Source organism: Limulus polyphemus, unplaced genomic scaffold, assembly GCF_000517525.1.
Source record: "Limulus polyphemus unplaced genomic scaffold, Limulus_polyphemus-2.1.2 Scaffold292, whole genome shotgun sequence".
Lineage (NCBI taxonomy): Eukaryota > Metazoa > Arthropoda > Merostomata > Xiphosura > Limulidae > Limulus > Limulus polyphemus.
Window position 1 is genome coordinate 122337 of NW_013665902.1, and position 22189 is coordinate 144525.

Below are 22189 nucleotides of genomic sequence, written 5' to 3' on the forward strand. Positions count from 1 at the left end.
AAATTGAAACTGGTTTATTTTCAGCAACTTCGGGAGGGTTTCTTAATACAAAACTTGATCAACGTTGCAAGGTGAATTAACACAGAACTAGAGATCAGTACCGTTAATATCGTATATTCTTGTGCTGGATCTATGAACCTAAAGTCTGGATATTTATTATGCAGTTGTAGGGGCTGAATGATAATATTCTTGTAGTAGGTGTGTATCCATACACATCATATATATATATGAGCAAAATTTAAAGAACCTTTTCAATTTTTTTATTCGTTTTAAAGCAATGTCCCGCGAACTAATATCGGTTTTAGTTTTCTAATTGTTTTAAACATCTAGTTTAAAGAAAATAATAAAACATAGGAATATGTAAATATTACATGACCCAAAGCTTTTGCTTTTTTCGAAGTTTATTCGTGTAATAAAGCTCTTGGTCCGTCATTTTTTTGCACGTTACATTGTCCTCTTTTGGTTTCAGTTTCATGACCTTGGGATTCGCATAATAAACTTTTTTAGCCTCTTCTGTATTGATTAACAAATTTTCTCCTTGTACACAGTAGTTAAACCATTCTTGTCTTCTTTTTTTGAGTTTTTTAACACTTGCTACAATTTTTCTTTTGCCAAATTCGTGGATTTTTTCGGCTAACCTCTTTTTGAAGAAGTTGTAAAGGACTTGATCAGCCGAGTTAATCTCTTGAAGACGTTGGCGTATATCTGCAGTTATGGGTTTAACAAATTTATCGCTTCGAGCATTTAGCTTAAAAATTACTACATCATCAATGCTCCAACATAAAAGATTTTTGAGAAGAATTAAAGACTTATCCATTTGCTCAGCGATCATAACCAAATCAAACTCTTTATCTAACTTTTGAGCAAACTGCTCAATAGTTATAACGTTAAAAAAACGTGAGGGACTCAACCCTAAATCAAAAGACATTTGGTTCCTACCTATTTTTCCACCATATCTTCTGTCCAGTACTTTCTTAGAGGTATTAAAACCGATAGTAAGTATTGATTCATTGTATAGATTTTCAAGCGAGTAGTATGAGTATAAAGATTCGAATAGTTCTGCTGGATCTCTCAATATGGTAACAAAAATGGTATTTTTGGGCATTAGACGTTTTAATTCCCCGTAGTTAAACCGGGTGTGGTGTGTGAAAATATTGTAATGAGTTTTACCAGCGGAAGGTTTCAATCTGGGAGCCATGGAATGGTGGAATTGTTGAGGATGACCGAAGTAATTTCCGTAATAAGGTAGAACGAATAAGAGATCATGAGTGTCTCCATAACGCATAAAGATGTTCTGTATACTTGAACTAGCAGCTTTATGAGTTTTGAGAAAAACTACGTTGGTTTTAGCTTCCAGACAATTGTCTTGGACATCTTCATCGAGAAGTGTGGCTATTTCCTCAGGAATCCTAAAAAGATGACCATATTTATTACAGATGTGAACTTTAGTTTTACAGAATAATTAAATATAAAATAATACAACAGTATGGAATATTCATAGAAAGATAAACACGAAGACAACGTTTCGAAAAGAAGAGATATGGAGTAAATACTTTCAGAGTAGATAATATGATTCATACAATTTGGTTTGTTTGTTTAAAGTTAAGGACAAAGCTACACAATGGGCTCTCTGTACTCTGCCCACCACGGGTATCGAAACCCGGTTTCTAGCGCCGTAGGTCCGCAGACATACCGCTGTGCCACTGGGAACATAGAATTTGGATAATATATATATTACTTTTTCCACATTGTACTTTATATTTTAGTTTTAGTTTGTGTTTATTTATGCTCTTTACGTGGAAGTGTTTTTGTTTAAAATGTTAAAGAAATCATCTAAGGGTATGAAGAAGGTGTTTAGCTATGTTTTCTTTCTTTTGGAGGTTCAATTTAACTGTAGTATTATCGTTATAAATGTATATCAAGATGTTTTTTTATGTGGTTTAATAACTTTATTAAAATCAATTGAAACATCATGGATGTTTTCATAATGCGCAGGAGCTGTTTCTAATCAAACGTAAAGTCTTATAACATAAACGTACTATAGATGTAAGTTTAGTATAACTTCTAGGTCATGGTAGAAGCTCACATATACTAAAGTAGGAGATACAACTGTCCCATATCACACGATCCCGTTTATTTACATGATACGTAAAGTTCATGTTGAATGGCATGTTCTTAGATGAATTTCATATTCATCATATATATATAATGTTTCCTTTGTTTATTTACTTTTTATGAGCTGCTTTTCAACACAAAACAGTTTACATTTTCAAATAATTTCGTTCTCTGAATCAAAATCCTCAACTCCTGTGACTAATAGCGCTAAAAGTCGGGTTCGATACCCGTAGTAGGGAGAGAACATATAGCTATTTGTGTAGCTTTGTACTTAACAAACAAACAAACTCTAACTTAATGGTAAAGACTAATCTTATACATGTGTATTTAAATGTTTGAAATTTTATAACTATATATGTTCTAAAATTTTTAACAAAACAGTATAAAAAATTGTAACAAAATAGCAAAACACACTCAGAGTTTAATGGTAACTCAATCTGATATGTAGGATCAGAAATTACAAGAATATTTTTAAAATCAGCAAAGTTCAAAGTGAAACTCACGATTGACCTATGCCGTTGTCTAAAATTATCACGTATATATAAGAAATATTTTTTTTAAATTTCGATTATATCGTGATCTGATAAAATTAAAGGTTACATTGTTATTGCCACTTTCTACTTATTCATAATGAACTCTTTATTATTATTTTGAACTTAGCAGTTTATATTAGATTTGTGATTGTTGAACTTAGCACCTCCAGAATAGCTTGACATTGAACTTAACACCTTCAGAATGGCTTGACATTGAACTTAGCACCTTCAGAATGGCTTGACGTTGAACTTAACACCTTCAGAATGGCTTGACATTGAACTTAGCACCTTAAGAATGGCTTGACATTGAACTTAGCACCTTCAGAATGGCTTGACATTGAACTTAGCACCTTCAAAATGGCTTGACATTGAACTTAGCACTTTCTTTATGGTTCCAAAATGAATGTTATCGCTTTGTTTCTATCAAAAAATATTTAACCTATTAGTAGCGGAAGTGTTCTTTTAAATTATTTTGGAAATTTGATTCATTACATATGATCGGGCTATTTGCCGTGCCCATCGCTCGGAATCGAATCCCGGATTTTAGCGCTGTAAGTTCTCGAACTTACCGTTGACCCATCGACGAACAATTATATTTAATAGTGTTTATGATAGTTTTGGCTTGTTCATTAGTGTTAATTTGTTATACTGTTGTTCTACAAAGGGAACAACGAAAACCCAGAAACTTTAGTGTTTGTTCCTCTCAATCTTGTTTGGTTCCTCCATGTATGTAGAATCTACGCTTATAGTGTGTGGCTTATACACGAGTCAATGTTATCCACATGTGTGATCTAAATTTTTAAGCATAATTATTACAACAGTTAACGTCAGTTTCCCACTACACGCGAAACATCACTTTTCCATTTAATGATTTTTTTAGAAACTATATCAGTTTTTGGAAGGAATGCCTTTTTTCATAAGAATATACAAAAATATTGCAATATACTAACTGCTGGTTCACTATGCCTGACAGAAGCTTAGACCTATCATAAGAATATACATCAGTATCATAGATACTTAAGATAAACAATGTTGTTTATCTTAAGTATCTTTTTTTATTGTGAAACTTCGTTTTCCTCCGAACACATAATTGCTAATATCCAGACTCCTTTATTGAAACAACCCACACGGTACTGGTCTTTTGGATACCTTAATTAATGAATCTATTTCTATTAGCTTAATCAATTTTTGTCAAAACTCGAGTAATTTTGTGCACTTCAAGTAAAAAACCCCCACAAAAACAACTTTTAAATAGTCTAGAATCTAGAATGCTTCTGAAGCTACATTAATGTTTCCCGATGATTACAACACCTGAAAGTTCGCAAGCAAGTTTATCTAATCGTTTAATTGAATTACACTCCTTTTAGCAACTAGAAATGTCATATTTAAGCTTTAACAAACCTCGTCATCTGTGACTGATTTGACTCCACCAAACTCTGAAGCAAACGAATTACATTGTTTTTTCATTTACTGGATAAAGGAAACATTAATTTGCTCGTTACATGCAAGAAACAAATGTTGACAGGGTAAGTAGAAATTTGGGCAAGTTTTGTGTCTCGATAATTGTTTATTTATTTGTTTCGAATATTCGCGTATAGCTAGCCACACAAGGATTATCTGCGCTATCGTCTCTGATACTTAAGATAAACAATAAAAAGGATAAGATACTTAAGATAAACAATAAAAAGGATAAGACCTATATTGTCCTTTTTATTGTGAAAGGGAGTCTGATTTTTGAATTTATTCCCCTAGAATACAGAAATAGGGGGACTTAGAAATATAGAAATTATAACCTTTTACAAGCTTTCTAAATATGGCAACACTTTTATTTATAGGGAAATAATAAATACGTCTAGTTGATGCAAAAGTTACATCATGTACCACTTATATTTTGGAGCCGAATGATAGAAATACATGGTATGGTAATTGAAATATTCATGCAAAATATGTTTGGAAGTCAGATGTTAAGACTACGTCAATCTCCACTTATGTTATACAATGTGAAAACAAAAACTGACCGAAAGTCACTGAAATTGTATAAATATATATATATATATAGAACTGCAAATAGTATGACCACGCCTCTCCTTTATTATATCTTTACAATTTTATATCAAATAAGCAACAAAGTTATCTATTAGCGCTAAACTACAGCTTTAATAAATGTGTTTTTCCCACAACTATTACTGAATGCGGATTCGTATAAATCAGTATATCTAGTTACTCATATACAGGAGGTTCGGAAAATTATATTAACAAATGTATTAACGTTTATTTCTGTACAATTTAAGCCTTAATTCACACATTTTCCTCACTCCGCGTATCTACCTACCTATCGTTACGTAAAATTGATCAATTTAGGGGGGTAGGAACACCCAAACATGTCAGAGGCTCGAAAACACAAATAATAGATTTTGTTCACATAATTTCCGAACACTATATAGTTTACCAATCCAGTTTTAGACTTGGTACGGTAAATTTTCTGACCACAACTTTTTGCATATCCATAAAATGAAATACAGGAATTTTTTCCATGTTGTTTTACATTCAAGCAAACTGAAGATATTCTTATTATGTATTTAGGAACACATTAAATTCTTTAAAGATCTGTATACAATTATTGCACCTGTTTCAGTAAGCAGTAGCTTTCCAAGAACCTTCTATGACGTTACACTTGAACGTATATCGTGTCGCTGTTCAGGTAGATCGACATCAAATTATTATTTCCGGTAATGATGAAGCGACTCACGGACAATAAAAACGTCAGACTGTTTGTTTGTTTCAGATTTTTTTTTTTTTGCACAAAGCTACAAAAGGCTTATATGCGTATAAACATTCCTAAATTTAATGCATAGACTAAAGGAAAGGTAGATAGCCAACAGCACCCACCGCCAACTCTTGGCCTAGTCTTACTTATCTGAACGAATAGTAGGATTTAACCATAATCCTTATGGCGCACCCACGGCTCTAAAGTGTGAAACATATTTTTTGCGGTACTCTCAAGTGAACCACGAACCCTTGGATTTCTTGTCTAGTTACATTCATCACTAGACCACGCTCGCCCCGAAAACAACAACTTATGAACAATGAAACAGTTTGTTTGTTTGTAATTAAGCACAAAGCTACACAATGGGCTATGTGAGCTCTGCCCACCACGGATATCAAAACCCGGATTCTAGCGTTGTAAGTTCATAGACATACCAACATACCACTGTGCCACTGGGTTGGGGGGGGGGGCAAAGAAACAGAATTAATTAGAAAAATACGGTCTATGAATATTTCAGATTTCAAAAGATTAGATCAATACACTCCTTAGGCTTAATAATTATGGTTAAAATCACGTTGAACTGCATAAAGTTTTAGTCACAGTCTCATTAATTAATTCGTAAGTAAATTTCGATTCCAGGGATGAGAAATGTGATTTCAGCTCTATATTTTTGTCTTCTACAAGTCAGGGCTCAGAAATCGTAACACCAAAACTCTATTTGAAATGCCATTTATATGTAATATGACAAACAAATTTCCGAGCGTTATAGAGGAAAACGCTAAATATATCAAAGCAATGAAATTCACGAAGCCTTATAAATGTTACTTAACTTTAAATGTCTTGATCACCTTCCGCTTAATTAGTTTGTGACGGATTTGAAATCAAATGTGTGTAAAAATCGCATTTCAAGTCCATCTTTCATTCTACACAAACCTCTAACCAAGTCTAACATACTTCAAAACAAAACTTGCAAATAAGTTCACAAATAAATTGACCGAATACGGATTTGAAATGCTGTTTAACATTCACTCTCTACATCGAATGCTTTAAGTAACAATACTTATTTTGAATTGAATGACCACACTACTCGATAGTACTGTCAGTTTCACCTCTCGTATACAAAGAGCCTGAACTCAAGCCTCAAACTGATAATACAAATGTACATAGGAAAATACATTTTAATTCAACTGCACCACTTTCTCATCAGAAGAACACAGAGAGAACACATGCTATAAATTTTATTATATCACACATAACTTGATAATATTCAATTATGCCATCTATTTAATCATGTCAGCTTGGAAAAAATGTAAATATGAAAGCTTATAACACTAATGCTTGTGCTTTAACTGTTCATAAGAATGGGGGGGGGGGCAAATATTATCATATACATATACAGTAAATCGTTCTTATTATCTGAAACTTTTCTTTCATAAAGACAGATAATCTAAGTTTCCAGAAATTCAAAGATACAGATACTACATGTTGTTTACAGCGCCAGTGGCCCGGCATGGCCAGGTGGTTAGGGCGCTCGACTAACAATCTGAGGGTCGCGGGTTCGAATCCCCGTCCCACCAAACACGCTCGCCCTTTCAGCCGTGTGGAGGTCATAATGTGACGGTCAATCCTACTATTCGTTGGTAAAAGAGTAGCCCAAGAGTTGGCGGTGGGTGGTGATAACTAGCTGCCTTCCCTCTAGTCTTACACTGCTAAATTAGGGACGGCTAGCGCAGATAGCCCTCGTGTAGCTTTGCGCGAAATTCAAACCAAACAAACAGTGCCAGTGAAGATGAACAGGTGTATGCATGTACGTAAAACATCTAAATCTAACAAACTTCGTAGTTTGAAAGCATTTAGAGATACGAGTTTTGTAGACGAGCACGCGATGTATTTTATGTAAAGGTTTTAAAAATATCTTCATTCTAAACAGTCATTTTACCTCCTAATATTTTGAACAATAAAACGTTCCCTATACTTATAGAAAAGTACCTAATATAAAGTTGTTGTTTTTTTTATATAATTCTGGTTGTTATTTTAGTACCCGAGCCACAAACCATCCACTGTATAATGACTAACTAAAACCAAACACTTTTTTGGATTCAAACTGTTTTCAGACTGTTTATAGTGCAGAAACCTGCTGGCTTGTTTTATATTTCTCAAAAGTAGGTTAAAACCCATATTGCATTTCCTACAAAAATGACATTTTATATTGATTTCCACACTCTTTAATGTTCAGAGATATAGACATTTACGCACTACTTTCATAATGGATAAACGACATTGCACTAGACCTGTACACTACAGTAAAGTCACGTGCGATTTGCTACGAGAATGAAGAAAAGTAAATATTGTAGGTGAAGCACACATGAATTTGTCATCTATATTGTATATTTTTTCCGTGTATTGCTGTACAATCTTTAATAATTGTTTAATATTTTGGCTCATTATGATTCTTTACTTAATTGTTAAAAACCCTAATAAAGAAGGAAACTTTAAAATTAATCTTCCAGACTGTGTGGCGTGTATTTTGTCTCAGTTTAAAATTATAGGATATTCGGGTTTGAAATGTTGAAAATCACTGAGAACAGATAGCGATTATGAATATCAAATGAAATGCAGAAACAATATCTAATTACATTCGGCATGTTTGGTTAATATTCAGTGCACCACTGCAGGTCAGCATTAGGTTTACGGACTTACAACGCGAAAATCCTGGTTTCAATTCCTCGCGGTGGATACAATAGATAGCCCAATGTGACTTTGCGCTAAAAACAAACAATCAGTTTCAGACCAAGCTAATCAGAGTCTGCTCAAAATTCAAACGGATATTAAGTTCAATATAGTAAGTTCGTGAAATGTTAATAGAACACTTCGTGCCAATTATTAACAATTTACACCCATCTTTGTTGTATTCATGGAGAAAACTTTGTCTTAACTTGTTTATTTTCGCGCAAAGCTACACAATAGGCTACCTGTACTCTGTCCACTGCAGGGAATCGAATCCCAGATTTTAATGCTGTCAGCCCGTAAACTGGGGGAAGGGGGAACATGCAGAAAGGGCTTCTAGACAAGATGCTATGGAGTTATACACCGACTGGTGTTTATACGATGTTTAGAGCTATTCAAAACCAGACAATGGTCATTTACTAAAATAAATTAAAGATAAGTCTTTAGGATATTTTTTATGAACTTTTTAACATTTATTATATTTAATAAAGATAAAGACTGTCACAATGTTTTCTAGTATAATATTTGACTCTTTTTATATTGGCTATGTTGTTGTACTTCGATTCGAAGGTTGCCACGGTTGTGCAACTAAGATGTGGTTCATGTCATCTAAACATCACTCACACAAAAATAAGTTTTGCTCTATAAACAAGTTCCCTGTAAAATAATAATATTGAATTATTACAGCTTCGATATTTGTGATCAGTATTATAAAATAATGCAGAGTTTTATTATAAGCTATTTATGTGGTATATTATTGAGTAAAATAACTTTGTGTTTTAACTAGTAATTGCAGTGTTTCTGCACTGACCTAAATTTTATTCAGCATTACGACGTAAACGCAATATCATATTTAACTTTGATATCGTTCGTCTGACATATTCTTCTTTGATATAGTCTTCATCCTAAGCTGTGTGGTAAATTAACTAAAAGTAAGAGTCAATAATGTTATCCCACATTCCAAAGCGTACGTAACGATCATATCTTGGTTTCAATGTAGACTAAAGATAGACGAATATTCACCCTGGAAATGAAGTATATATATATTATGGAAGCAAACTGAATATGTAGGATCTCGAAAATCAGGTTCTGATATTATAGTAGTTCAATGATTAAGTGAACTAAAAGAGAAACCCTACTGGAAGTGGTTGGGACTTCGAAAATCAGGTTCTGATATTATAGTAGTTCAATGATTAAGTGAACTAAAAGAGAAAGCCTACTGGAAGTGGTTGGGACTTCGAAAATCAGGTTCTGATATTATAGTAGTTCAATGATTAAGTGAACTAAAAGAGAAACCCTACTGGAAGTGTTTGGGACTTCGAAAATCAGATACTTCTCGTATAGTAGCCCATTGATTATTTCATAGTTTGTACTAGAGAAAAAACAAAAAACATAGAGAATGGTATTGAAAATGTAAAAGCCCAAAAATTGGTTTATTATCTTAAACTACTTTTTAAGCTCCTACGTTGATTATTTTAGACTTTTGTTTATTTGTTTGTTTTGGTTAAGCATAAAGCTACACAATGGGCTATCCGTACTCTGCCCATCGCTTATTGCTGAGTCTCCGGGGCTATTTGACAGTTTACATTTATCTCAAACTTTATCATGGTTTCTTCCTTCTACATTGCCCCCCAGTGGAACAGCAGTATGTCTGCGGACTTACAACGCTAGAAACCGGGTTTCGATACCCGTGGTGAGCAGAGCACAGATAGCCCATTGTGTAGCTTTGTGCTTAATTCCAAACAAACAAACAAACAATCCTTCTACATCAGGATTAAAATTATTAATATCTCAACACCATGCTTTAGGGTCTTGGTCTATGATTTGAAAGGTCCAAGGTTCGAAACACGATATATCCTAAACACTTCGCACTTTCAGCTATGGAAGTGTTATAACCGTGACAGCCAATCCTCCTATTAGGTTAGGATTAGCTGCATTGGCGGGAAGTGCTGTTGACTAATTGTCCCTCCCTATTTTCAAAACTAGCGGTGGCTATGCTCAGCTCGTAAGGGTTTCTAGCCTAGATGTTTACCCAATTGTTGAATACAAATATTAAAACCGTTCACTTTTAATATGCGAGAACGAATTTATTGTTTCACCTAATATTCACCATACATCTTGATAGATTTGGAACATTTTTTGATGGAAACTTCAGTATCAGCTAAGAATACTAAATTCAGTTTTGAATGAATATACTTTGAAGAAAAATATCCATACACCGCGCTGAAATGTACTTCATTATGATTTTAGACGGTTTTTTTTTGTAATACCCTTTAAAAAACGATGGAAGAATATAGCCGGAAACATTGAACATTTAACCAGCACATTATTTAGAGCTTTGTAAGATAAAATCATGCAACAAGTTTTGCGTTCTGTTAAACCCCTCTCTAATTTCTAAATACATGCAATATATATTAAAATATGGTAGATAATAAAAAAAGATTCAAAGATTATTTTCTTTAGCGCAATGCTACTCAATGTGTTCATCTAGGGTATCCACCCTTGAATTTTTGACACTATAAGCCCTGAAGCTTATCGCATACCAACAAGGTAACTAAAAACTATAAATTTAAAAAAATCTCTAAAAGGCACCCCTCCCCGTGGCATAGCGGTACACTGTGGACGTACACTGCTAGAAACCAGGTTTCGATACTCGTGGTGGGCAGAGCACAGATTGGTTTGTAATTAAGCACAAAGCTATACAATATGCTATCTGTGCTCTTCCCACCACGAATATCGAAACCCGGATTCTAGCGTTATAAGTCCACAGACATACCGCTGTGCCACTGGGGGCCAGAGCACAGATAGCCTATTGTGTAGCTTTATGCTTAACTACAAACAAACAAATCGAGATACAGCGAAATTTCAATGTCACACAACATGGCAACTTTGTATTTCCTATGAAAATTATTAGAGGAGGCTTTGACAAACGCAATAAAAGAAAGTAAAGTCATAGATTTAATCACCTAGTATTGATTATAGGAATTCGTAGAATGGGAAGTAGAGAAGCAAACCGTATTAATGAAAAATACAAAAATGAATTATGACCAAGAGTAAACATTCACAAAGAAATGCAAATTCCCATTAAGAAAATGTCGCCGCGACATTTTTGCTCAAGTTTACATAATTTAGAAAATATATTAATTTAATTTTACATATATTTATTCTAACTCATTATTCAAGCGTGGCCTAGTGCTTTACGTGTCAGGCTATGTATCAGAAGGTCCAAATTTCTCGCATCAGTGCTGCTGAGCACGCTCCGCGCTTTCAGCTGTAGATACATTACAGTAGTGAAAGTCACTTTCACTATCCAGTTGAAAGCCGAACAAAACCCTAGCAGCGGCGTGTGCTGCTGACTAGTTACCTTTCTTCTGATCAGCTGGTCAAAATCTGGGACGGCTATATTTGGAACTTAGAGGTCTTTGACTTGGCTTTTTACCATATATGTTGCAAACCATACTGTTCGGGCAAAAAAATAAAATACAAATCTAGTCAATACTCAATATAAAACTTTAAAAAAAAAGATTCGAAATAAAAATGAAACCGAGAGCTTTGTATTTTTTTTCCAACCCATTTCTGGTGGATTGAGTAAAGTGGTTCTGCCATCTTCTGTGCTTCTGTGTTGATTTGACCTTCCTTACTTAGCAGAAGTCTTTGTTCTCACCCCAAGGACGTTTGTCAAAGATCCTTCCATTCGAAATCTTGGCATAGACACCCTTCAAGTGGCTTAGTCCATGGTCTCATTGGAAGTATGCACATACCCTGTTTTTGAGGCATCGACGCTCGTGACAGGTGGCATAGTGTGTGGTTTTAGCACTTACTTTGATTGTTGGCTCTTGCTTCCACGGTGGCTGGCTGGGTCCTAAGTTCGGCAACCATTCCTTTGGCCAGAATGAGCAAACACCAAATTCATAGGAGGATAAAGCATAAGATGGAGTCACTGTCAACTCCACTCCAGAAGATTCCAGAAAATCAGCGTGTGCAGAGTTATCACTCGATTTCTCAACGTCTTTTCTTCCGACTCATCATCACTAGACATAATCATGCTGAATACGGAGACCGGCAGAAGCTTACGAATCTTCATAGATGTGGGACAGTACGTCTCCCAAGTTCTACACACGTAATGGTTAGAGGCACCATTTCTAGGTCCTCCAACTCAATTCTGAGCCGTACGTTCAAGTCTAGAATATCTTTCATCACTAGATATAAAAATCACCAACAATTAACTAATTTTAATTGAACAGCTCAGTAATCTCAGCAAGATGATGGTCTCACCTATGGTTCTATTAAGAGCTGACAATTCGAGAAAGCAATGACTTAAGGCTGATCAGCTCCTCTGGAGATAGGTCAAGTCCATATTTCAATATAAGGTGTGATTGATGAAACTTACATTCTAACTATACATCAACTTTTCCTACACTGTCAATGTTTAGCCCAAAGTATGGTTTTCATTTCTGAGTCTTGAAATGTTCAGAGAAACAAAAATTATAATACTGTCTCTAAACTTTAGTAGCTTCTCACTGCTGTGTGTAACCGCTGACGCTGGCTTCCCTGAATAGTCTTCGTTTCTGTACTGGAAAAACAGTCATACAATCTGCAAAGTTTTCACTCTACTCTTTAATCCAAAATAAATTACTTCGTTTCAGTAAAAAAAAATTTTCTGCTATTCATTCTCTCCGAATTAACCACTTATTGACTCGTATTTTTAACCAACCGTGATTTCGTGAATAATTAACATACCAGAGTCTGTATGTGTATGTATGCGCACGAAGTTCAAAAGCACAAATTTTAGTCAATAAGAGATTTAAACATAAATACAGTGGAGAACAGTTGTGAAGTAATTACTTATATTTTCCGACTGAAAAGTTCACAAAGGTTCACCATGCCGGGTTGCTATTTACTGGTACACAAACCAAACACATTTAACCCAAAATTACTGTAAACAATTTAGCACATTAAAATGTTTCTAGAGGGAAAACAGTAAATAAATGATGTCGTTCTACATTTCATTCTAATGGATGATCACGGTTAGTTCATGCTCTGATCTAGTGAGACAGGAACGATACGTCATATTGTTTCCTTTCGATTTTCATTTTAAATACATATGTATGATGGTCAATTGACGGATTTTCATTTGATGGCTTATTCTTTTCAGCTTGGCCTGCTTGACTTGGTGATTAGGACACTCGACTTGCAATCTGCGGGTCGCGAGCTCGAATCCCATCACCGAAAATGCTCGCTCTTTCAGCCGTGGGGGCGTTATAATGTGACGGTTAATCCCACTTTTCTTCAGTAAAGGAGTAGCCGAACAGTTGGTGGTGAGTGGTGTTGACTAGCTTCCTTCCCTCTAGTCTGTCATTTCTAAATTAGGGATGGCTAGCGCAAATACTACTATTTCCAAAAACAAGCATATAAATCCTTCAAGATCCACACACCCGATCTTCACTGTCTATATATGCTCATATTGCCGTATGCAGACTTGTTTTCAACCAATTCACAAACCTTTTATCTTGTACAGATATATATGGCAGCTTTAGAGTATGTAGCTAAATCATTTATTTAGGTTTTCTAGCTATCGTCAACAACTTCCCAATCGTTGACATTTTGAATTCACTAGCTATTTCAATAAACCAAAATTGGATGGCTCGCTCCAAATAACTGAAAAATACTTGTTAATACTCAAAGCAACCCGATAGCTCAGAAAGTAAAGGCCACAAATCCTTCTCAGTTTTTATCAGTCATCTACACTCATACTACATATCTTGGTATCAGCTACTTACATTATAGCTGAAGCCTGAGTTTTGTTCATTTCACCCAAATATTTCATTTTATCTCAACTTTAATTTATACTTAACTGTCGGATAACCCTAGATATAGTAACAAAATATTTTATTCTAAAATTGTTGGGATGTAGAGATGGAAAAGGATCAGAAACTAGAGAATGTTTGGGATGGAAGGAAAATCTGCATTACCCATTGCAGTTTCTACACTTTTTACGAATCGAAGTCTTGGCTTCCAGTGGGTGGGTGCGTGTACTTTTGTAGAGCAAACTCACATTGGGTTATCTGCTGTGCCCACCGAGGGGTGTGGGTGGGTGCGTGTACTTTTGTAGAGCAAACTCACATTGGGCTATCTGCTGTGCCCACCGAGGGGAATCGAATCACTGATTTTTAGCGTTGTAAATCTGTAGACTTACCGCTGTCCCACCGGGGGAACGGCTTCCACTGGGGCTGTAACTTCTAGATGGAAGGCACCACTTCATCAACGTATTCATTTGTATTATATAAGGCGCCATAATATAATCTATAGACGTTACTTCGTGAAGCAAGATAAGTCATTATCAGGATACTGCGCGGCGCGGTAAGGACTATACTTCTATATAACGCACATAATGGCGTTCTGATCAGAGACCATGATTAGTACTTTGGGTTGTAACTAACCTATTATTGATTACTTGTTGTTCTAGGTATGAAAAGGCAGATCCTAAGGAGCAGTGAAGTGGTTCGGTGTTCGAGCTGGTCGTACACACACTGTGGTTTACGAATTACAGCCCACAGAGAAGAAAATCGATGTTTTTGTTGTCCTTTTTCTAAATGGCCAGGTGGTTAGGGCGCTCGTCTCCAATCTGAGGGTCGCGGGTTCGAATTCCTGTCCCACCAAACATGTTCACTCTTTCAGCTGTGGGGACGTTATAATCTGACGGTCAATCCCACTATTCGTTGGTAAAAGAGTAGCCCAAGAGTTGACGGTGGATGGTGATGACTAGCTGCCTTCCCTATAGTCTTTCACTGCTAAGTTAGGGACGGCTAGCGCAGATAGCCCTCGTGTAGCTTTGGGCGAAATTCAAAACAAAACCGTTTTATAGACGTTAAGGAAGTTAGCCGAACTTTAGAGGCAGTTTTGTACTTGATTAGTGAAGGTGAAGGGCTTTTCGTCTCTGTTGCGTTGCTTGGGTTTTGCTGACGTTTTGATGTACACCCTACCATACGCAATGTAGAGGCCGCCATTTTCAACCGGACCCATCCCTACATAGGGATCGCTACCGTGCCCCCTGATTTAGTTACACAACTTATATATATATATATATGGTACATATTCACAAATATATATATGAATAATAAGCAATAGCTGTGTTTTATTCGTAATTTTAACAATGTTATTTTTTATTCGAAAGTCACTAGTCAGCATCCATCAAGAGCTCAGCTTCTCGGAAATGATATGACTGATTCTTAATATATTTCGTTTTTCATGACATAACACACAAAGAGAAGAAAACGTACAAGTGGATTTTTATTACTAATTTCCCCAGGAATCTTATTTACATAATCTTTATTTATGATATTATATACTGAATTAGTACTTAAGCCATAGTTTAAGTGTACTTAATAACTTAACTGAAATAGTAAAAAAAAAAGAGTACTGTACGTAAACTTACCGAAAATGGGAGAATGAGACGAACGCACCGAAAATTCCAATTCCAAAGATTGTTGTTAAAATGTAAAATTGATATGTTAACCTGGGTTTAATTTCGCTTCTTTTCGTCTTCATAATTTGTGTTCGAAAAATAGTCTCTAAAGTAAGGCCACAGGATAGCACTTCTATTAACACTATATTTTATTACACCGTTATTTGTGGAGCTTGGTTAAAGACTTTTTTAATAGACCGTTGTTTCAGAAAATTGTCTTAATTTCATTAGTAAATTTTCGTCAGCAGTTTGGCATATCAGTCGTTGATAAAAGAGGTGGCCGGAAAAGGTATAGTGCTCTTCCTAAAGGAAAATTCTTTTTTAAAGTTGCTACTGTCATCCTGTAAAATCCAAGAAAACGGTACTATGAAATAACAACTTCCCAAATACGGCATGTGATAAAACATACTTAACACAGCTTGTTTACAAGGCGCATGACGACTTACGTGCTGTGCTGGTCTAGTGCTTAAAGTTGTGCAAAGTGCTGTAATTCGCAGTTTCATCACGGTTTATGTTCATAATCTTCAACTCGTGATTAATTGAATATTATTTAAATATTACTAAAAAACAAAATAACTGAGTTTCATATCTTGTTCCTAATGCTAGTAGTTTAAATATTTCAACCATTGTTCTATGTTCTATTCATACCTTGCTTGTACTCAGTGCTTTCAACAGAAGCTTTAAGCACTCGTAAGTGTTAGTCTTATTAATACATTGAAATCTTTTGTATAGTATATACTACAATAAGGCTTAGCTTTTCTGATATGAGTATTATCCATATTCATGACTAACAAGAGAAGACCAGTATGTTATAACCGATAAGGGTTTTCTTATTTAATAATAATTACCCTATTGCAGGAGCATCATTTGGGGAGCTGACAGGGACAGTCACTCCCCCTTCTCCACCCCAACCCAGCTCGGCAGGGACCCTAAATGGCCACATTCCTAGTCAGGCCGAACTAACGCATATACGAAAATCACACCATAGTGTAGGCCTCCTAGCTGAATTGGGGGTCCACACGAATTCAGCCTTCTTTGCCCCTCCCCTAAAGTCTTTGGTGAAATTACGCTTCTGCGAATTAATTGATATATATATATAAAGTGATCTAAAACTTTGGTAAGTTACTGTTTTAAAATTTGTATTTTCCTATAGTTTGAAACACAAACTGTTTTAGATATATTAGTGAATGACAGTTTAAAAGATTATATATACATTTACCATCTTATACGTACTACAGTGTAATTTCAACGTTACTACTGCACAAACATTTTCTCTCTCCTTTTATCTTTTGATAATTAGAAGCATAAATTTAAAATCCCAATATTACAAAGCATATAATGACGAAAAATCTGAGAAAATAAAACTGAAGTTTTAGGCACACATAATTGATTAATTACATCAAAGTGGTAGCTTAAGTAAGTATAATAGAAGCACAAGTTGTGTAGGATATATCAATGTACCAAGTTAAGTAGATATATCAATGTACCAAGTTAAGTAGGTATATCAATGTACCAAGTTAAGTAGGATATACAATGTACCAAGTTAAGTAGGTATATCAATGTACCAAGTTAAGTTGGTATATCAGGGTAGCAGGTTAAGTTGCTATATTACAGTAGCAAATTAAAGAGATATTCAAGAGTAGCAGATTAAACAGATATATCAGAGTGATAGATTAAGTAGATATTTAAGAGTAGCAGATTAAACAGGTATATCAGAGTGATAGATTAAGTAGATATTCAAGAGTAGCAGATTAAACAGATATATCAGAGTGATAGATTAAGTAGATATTCAAGAGTAGCAGATTAAACAGATATATCAGAGTGATAGATTAAGTAGATATTCAAGAGTAGCAGATTAAACAGATATATCAGAGTGATAGATTAAGTAGATATTTAAGAGTAGCAGATTAAACAGATATATCAGAGTGATAGATTAAGTAGATATTTAAGAGTAGCAGATTAAACAGATATATCAGAGTGATAGATTAAGTAGATATTTAAGAGTAGCAGTTTAATTAGATATAATAAGAGTAAACAGTGTAAATTAAACAAGAGTGTTCAACCTTTCCTGCACCAGTGTTCGGTTTTTAAGAATTGGTAGTTATCAGAACAGTGTACTTAAGTTGTCGTTTTGTTTACGTGATAACAATGCGGAGAACTATTACTGCCAGCAATTACAAAAATATTTTTTACAGGTTTAATATATAAGATCATTATTTAAAAACAAAGAATCAAAGTTTTCTCAAAAAGAACGAAAACTATTTTTAAACTAATAAGAAACTTTTCCGTAGTTAGCTATTTACAACGATGATCAAAGTAAATGACGTACTTCGGGACAGAGTTCTGGTCAGATATTTAGTAAATATCAAAACGAACCTCCTTAGTTGAACGTGATCGCTAGCCTATTGACCTAACAAGTAGAAAAGTTTTTATTGATTATATTTTCTCTATCAGTTACAAAAAAAAATTCTCTGTAAATAGCGATTAGAACAAAAAAGCGTTAAAGAATACCTCGAGAATACCAGTTCGTCGACAAGGAAAGGTTAAAGTATACTAAGCTAATTCGTGTGTCAGTTTACATATTGCTGAAACACTACATACCATGAGAGGCATCATATTTTTATCACGAACTAAGCAGATTGTAAAACCATACCTAAGAGTCTATAGCCCAGGTTGGAGTGCGTTCAACATTAAAGTAGCATAATGCACATATAATGGCTGGAGACGGCTTGAATGGGTAATGAAGAAAAACTTTAATGTAAGTTTAACTTAACAGCAATTGTACAACGTTTTGACCAGGTACAAGTAATTTACACTGACACGGATATATATATATATACAGTATTGAACAAAGAAGTCATATAAAGTTTCATTTAAGAAAGGACTTGTATCGCTAAAGTTTCATCCGAAAGAAATTATACGGGAAATTAACAAACGAACACAGACGTAACAATAGTTTAGCATGAAACTGCCGTTCCTAAGATACCTTACCAAAATTTACAACAGGGTTATTGATATTTAGTGGATGCATAAAAGTACCAGATCTTGTAATTACAGCATATTAAGTTACACATACAGAGCAGTAGCATAACGCCTCAGTTATACTGAATATATTTTCTGTGCATATCAGACTATACATAATACTTGTTTGTAAACTGCAACTATGTTTGTAATCAACAATTAATAAAACATTTTATATGCTTTTATAGTAGAAAATAAAAACAGGCATGTCCTGTACAAGTATAGTTGCGTTCAAAATGTAATATTTTAATAGGGTTTCTTATGTACAACCGTCTTTAAATCATGTAGTTTCGTCTCACTAAATTTATGCCTGGAAAATTACTTACAGCTGAATTCAGCTTTCCTAAATCTAAGATTCGATTTGTTAAATATTTTATGGTTTTTGACTATAATACGCTAAAACGAAAATATTAAAGTTGAGTTAACTTATGATCTCAAAAATAAAATGTATTTTGCAAATGTTGAGTTTTAACCTTACTAGCATAGCATAAGAAACTAACTTGAAAACTTACCGTTACTTTCTATACATCAATACTAGATTTTACTAACCTTCTGATTTCGATGTTTTCTTGGCTTTAAACGAAACATCTAACAATATCTGAATGGGATTTTGTGGAGACCAACATGGAGGTCAAGAGATGAGGAAGGTCAGCAACTCCATTACGTTATAACATACTTTTACTAATGATACTAATGTATATGTGTATTAACATTACCATAGTCTAAATAAAGGACTTGCATGCACTAAAATATGTCTTTCTATTTATTTTTTGCTGATATCATGAGTTTCAACAACCAATCGGGCACCATCTGACGAGAGTGTTTTGTATATATATATATATACATATGAAACTTTCAGTGTTGAGAACGTATCCATGGTTACGTGTAACAGAAAGTACAGTGGTGTGAACGTTCAATAATATTCTAGCTTTCTATAACAGCTGTCCTGGTACTAAAGAATAAAATTAAATAGAATTTTTAAAAAAAATCGCGGTGGACTAAACTAAGAATAGTCTGATGAAAGTAATCACTCTGAGTTAAATTAGAAATGCTGTATTTTTGAAGCTTTACCGTCTTCCCCTCTCTCTCTCTCTCTAACGACTGTTGTTGTTGTTTACCTGTACTCAAACAAACTGCTAATGTATATTTAAATATCAAATTATTTTTATTCGTGTAATATATTCTTAAGGGATTTTTTTTTACGTAATGTCTCACTTTGGGGTATGTTTCATGAATATGCACACGAAACGAAAACTTCGCTCAGTCTGTTAGCTAATCACGTCCGTGTACACAGATTGTTTTCAAAGTTCAACAGACCTCGTGCTTTGAACCTGTATATTTCACCTATCTTCATAAAACATTTGATGTTTTCAACCTAAGCGACATATGGACTATACGGCCAGAAGTGTTACCCTAAAGTACGCCCCCCACCCCCAGTGGCACAGTGGTATGTCTGCGGACTTACAACGATAGAATCCGTGTTTCGATACCCGTGGTGGGCAGAGCACAGATAGCCCATTGTGTAGCTTTGTGCTTAATTACAAACAAACAAACCCTAAAGTTCAGGAAGATTCTTTCCTAGTTTAAAACTGCTGATCAGACAGGACAACCCGTCAATTAAACACGTCGCCTGTGCGGATATTTTAAACCAAATATTAGAATAGACTGTCACAACTATAAAGTCCTCAGAGTTGAGAGTGTTCGGCGTGTTCAGCGGCATATCAAAGCTGTGAGGACGTTATAACATTCTTAATACTTAAATTCACTGAAATATTTTCTTAATTATTAGATGAGTCGGGCGTGGCCAAGTTCTTAATTTGCTAGCCGCCCGACTAGTTTAAAAATTAACAAGATTATAGCGAATTTAAGTATTAAAAATACGTAACCCTTTTTATTGTAATAAGTATAATAAGTTGTGTATTTAATATGTTAAAATTTGACAACTCGGGTTTCGATACAGAGTACAGATAGCTCAATGCGAAGTTTTGTTATTACAGCAGACGACAATAAGAATTATTCTAAAGCGGTTCTTTTTTTATTTCCTCTACTGTAAGAGGCTAAAAAGTTATATTTTGTATATTTTGCTCACACAAGATTGAAATGTTATAGTAAACAAAAAATTACTTCCAAGGTAAGTTGTCCCAGCTCAAATACTAAGTTGATTGTTTTAAGCTAAACGAAATTTTTTTTTTCATATTTGTTTCGTCAAAATTACTTTTGTCTGCCACTCTTTGCTAAAGAATTTACGCTCTTCTGACATTCTTTCCTGGAATACTTGGGCCGGCCGTGGCTTTGTGGACAGTGTGCTGGACTGTGAAATCGAGAGTCCACGATTCATGTCCCGTTACCGAAAAAAATCATGATCTACATTTTGGGTATTTGGGTGCGTTATTTTAACGCACCCAAATACCCAAAATGTAGATCATGATTAGAGCGACGACTATTCGATTAGAATTTAAGTAACTGGAATAATTGAAATAATTGCTGAATTACAATAATGAACTCTTCAAACTGAATTGTATCTTATGCGCACCTGCGGCTAGGGTACAGATATAGTCTTTCCTAATTTTGAACTACTGACCAGAAGGAAGATAGCCAACCAGAAGAATACGTGATGTTTATAACATTTAAAAAAAAACTGTTAGTTTGAACACGGGATTACAACCTACTAGTTATTTCACTAAAAATACAGAGAAACAAAATTGTACATTATAAAACTGTACATCATTCTTAACTGACGTATAGATTATTCACCGAAGTTCACCTTTCACAAGGGCGCTTTGTCCCCGAACTTCAAGTGGTCGAAATGAACTCGTTTTTTATACCCTTGGATTACACTGAAAATATTGTGGAGGGAGAACTATTATTATACGTGACATAGGTACTTAAAAATTTAAAACCTGGAATGAGGTTTACTTCGATCGGCTTCACGTACCTAGTTAGTTAACAGTACAGAAAATCCACGCCCTTAGTTACAATCTTAAGGTGATAAGAAAACAAGTCCAAAACAAACGGTCACTATGATAACTTTATGTTATTATTTTCTCTGTTGTGTACAGGCTATACTGGGTGTTAGCCCTAGCCGTGTTAGGGCTTTGAAATCGAATTCAAGGGTTGATGATTCGTGTCCTGTTATCGCTAAACACACTCCACATATTGGATTTGTTGGTGTGCTCTAAGAATAATTGTCAAACCCCACTATTTGGTTAGATAAGAGTAGCCCAAGAGTCGACGGTGAGTGCTGATGACTAGCTTCCTTCTCGTCTATTAATTCAAAATTATGGGCGGCTATGCGCGAAAACTCTGAAGCAACCAAAAATACTCTTGTAAATGTATTACAGTTACCTTTGCTTTTGCGACGGCGGCCTTTGTACCTGAATGTAAATTAGAAAATTAAACATCTCGTAGGGCAAATATCTGTGATATATACACCTGGAAAAAAGTTAAGCACCCCCGTGTTTTTTTCAAGTGATTCAGATTCGACGTTCTTATGACTGATTATAAATTACCATTCAATCTAAACGTGTTTATCAAATGAAATTATGCATTATTGGGCACAAG

At 34.8% G+C, this 22189-nt stretch overlaps 1 protein-coding gene across 1 annotated transcript in view; it reads right to left on the minus strand.

The window, feature by feature from the left end:
* Nucleotides 1-367: 367 nt before the first annotated feature.
* The window catches only part of LOC106457098 (galactose-3-O-sulfotransferase 4-like), a 23309-nt gene continuing 1487 nt past the window's right edge, over nt 368-22189 (minus strand). Inside the window, exon 2 of the mRNA XM_013916481.1 lies at nt 368-1409. Within this exon, the coding sequence (XP_013771935.1) occupies nt 368-1409 (1042 nt within the window). The remainder of the gene's footprint in view (nt 1410-22189) is intronic.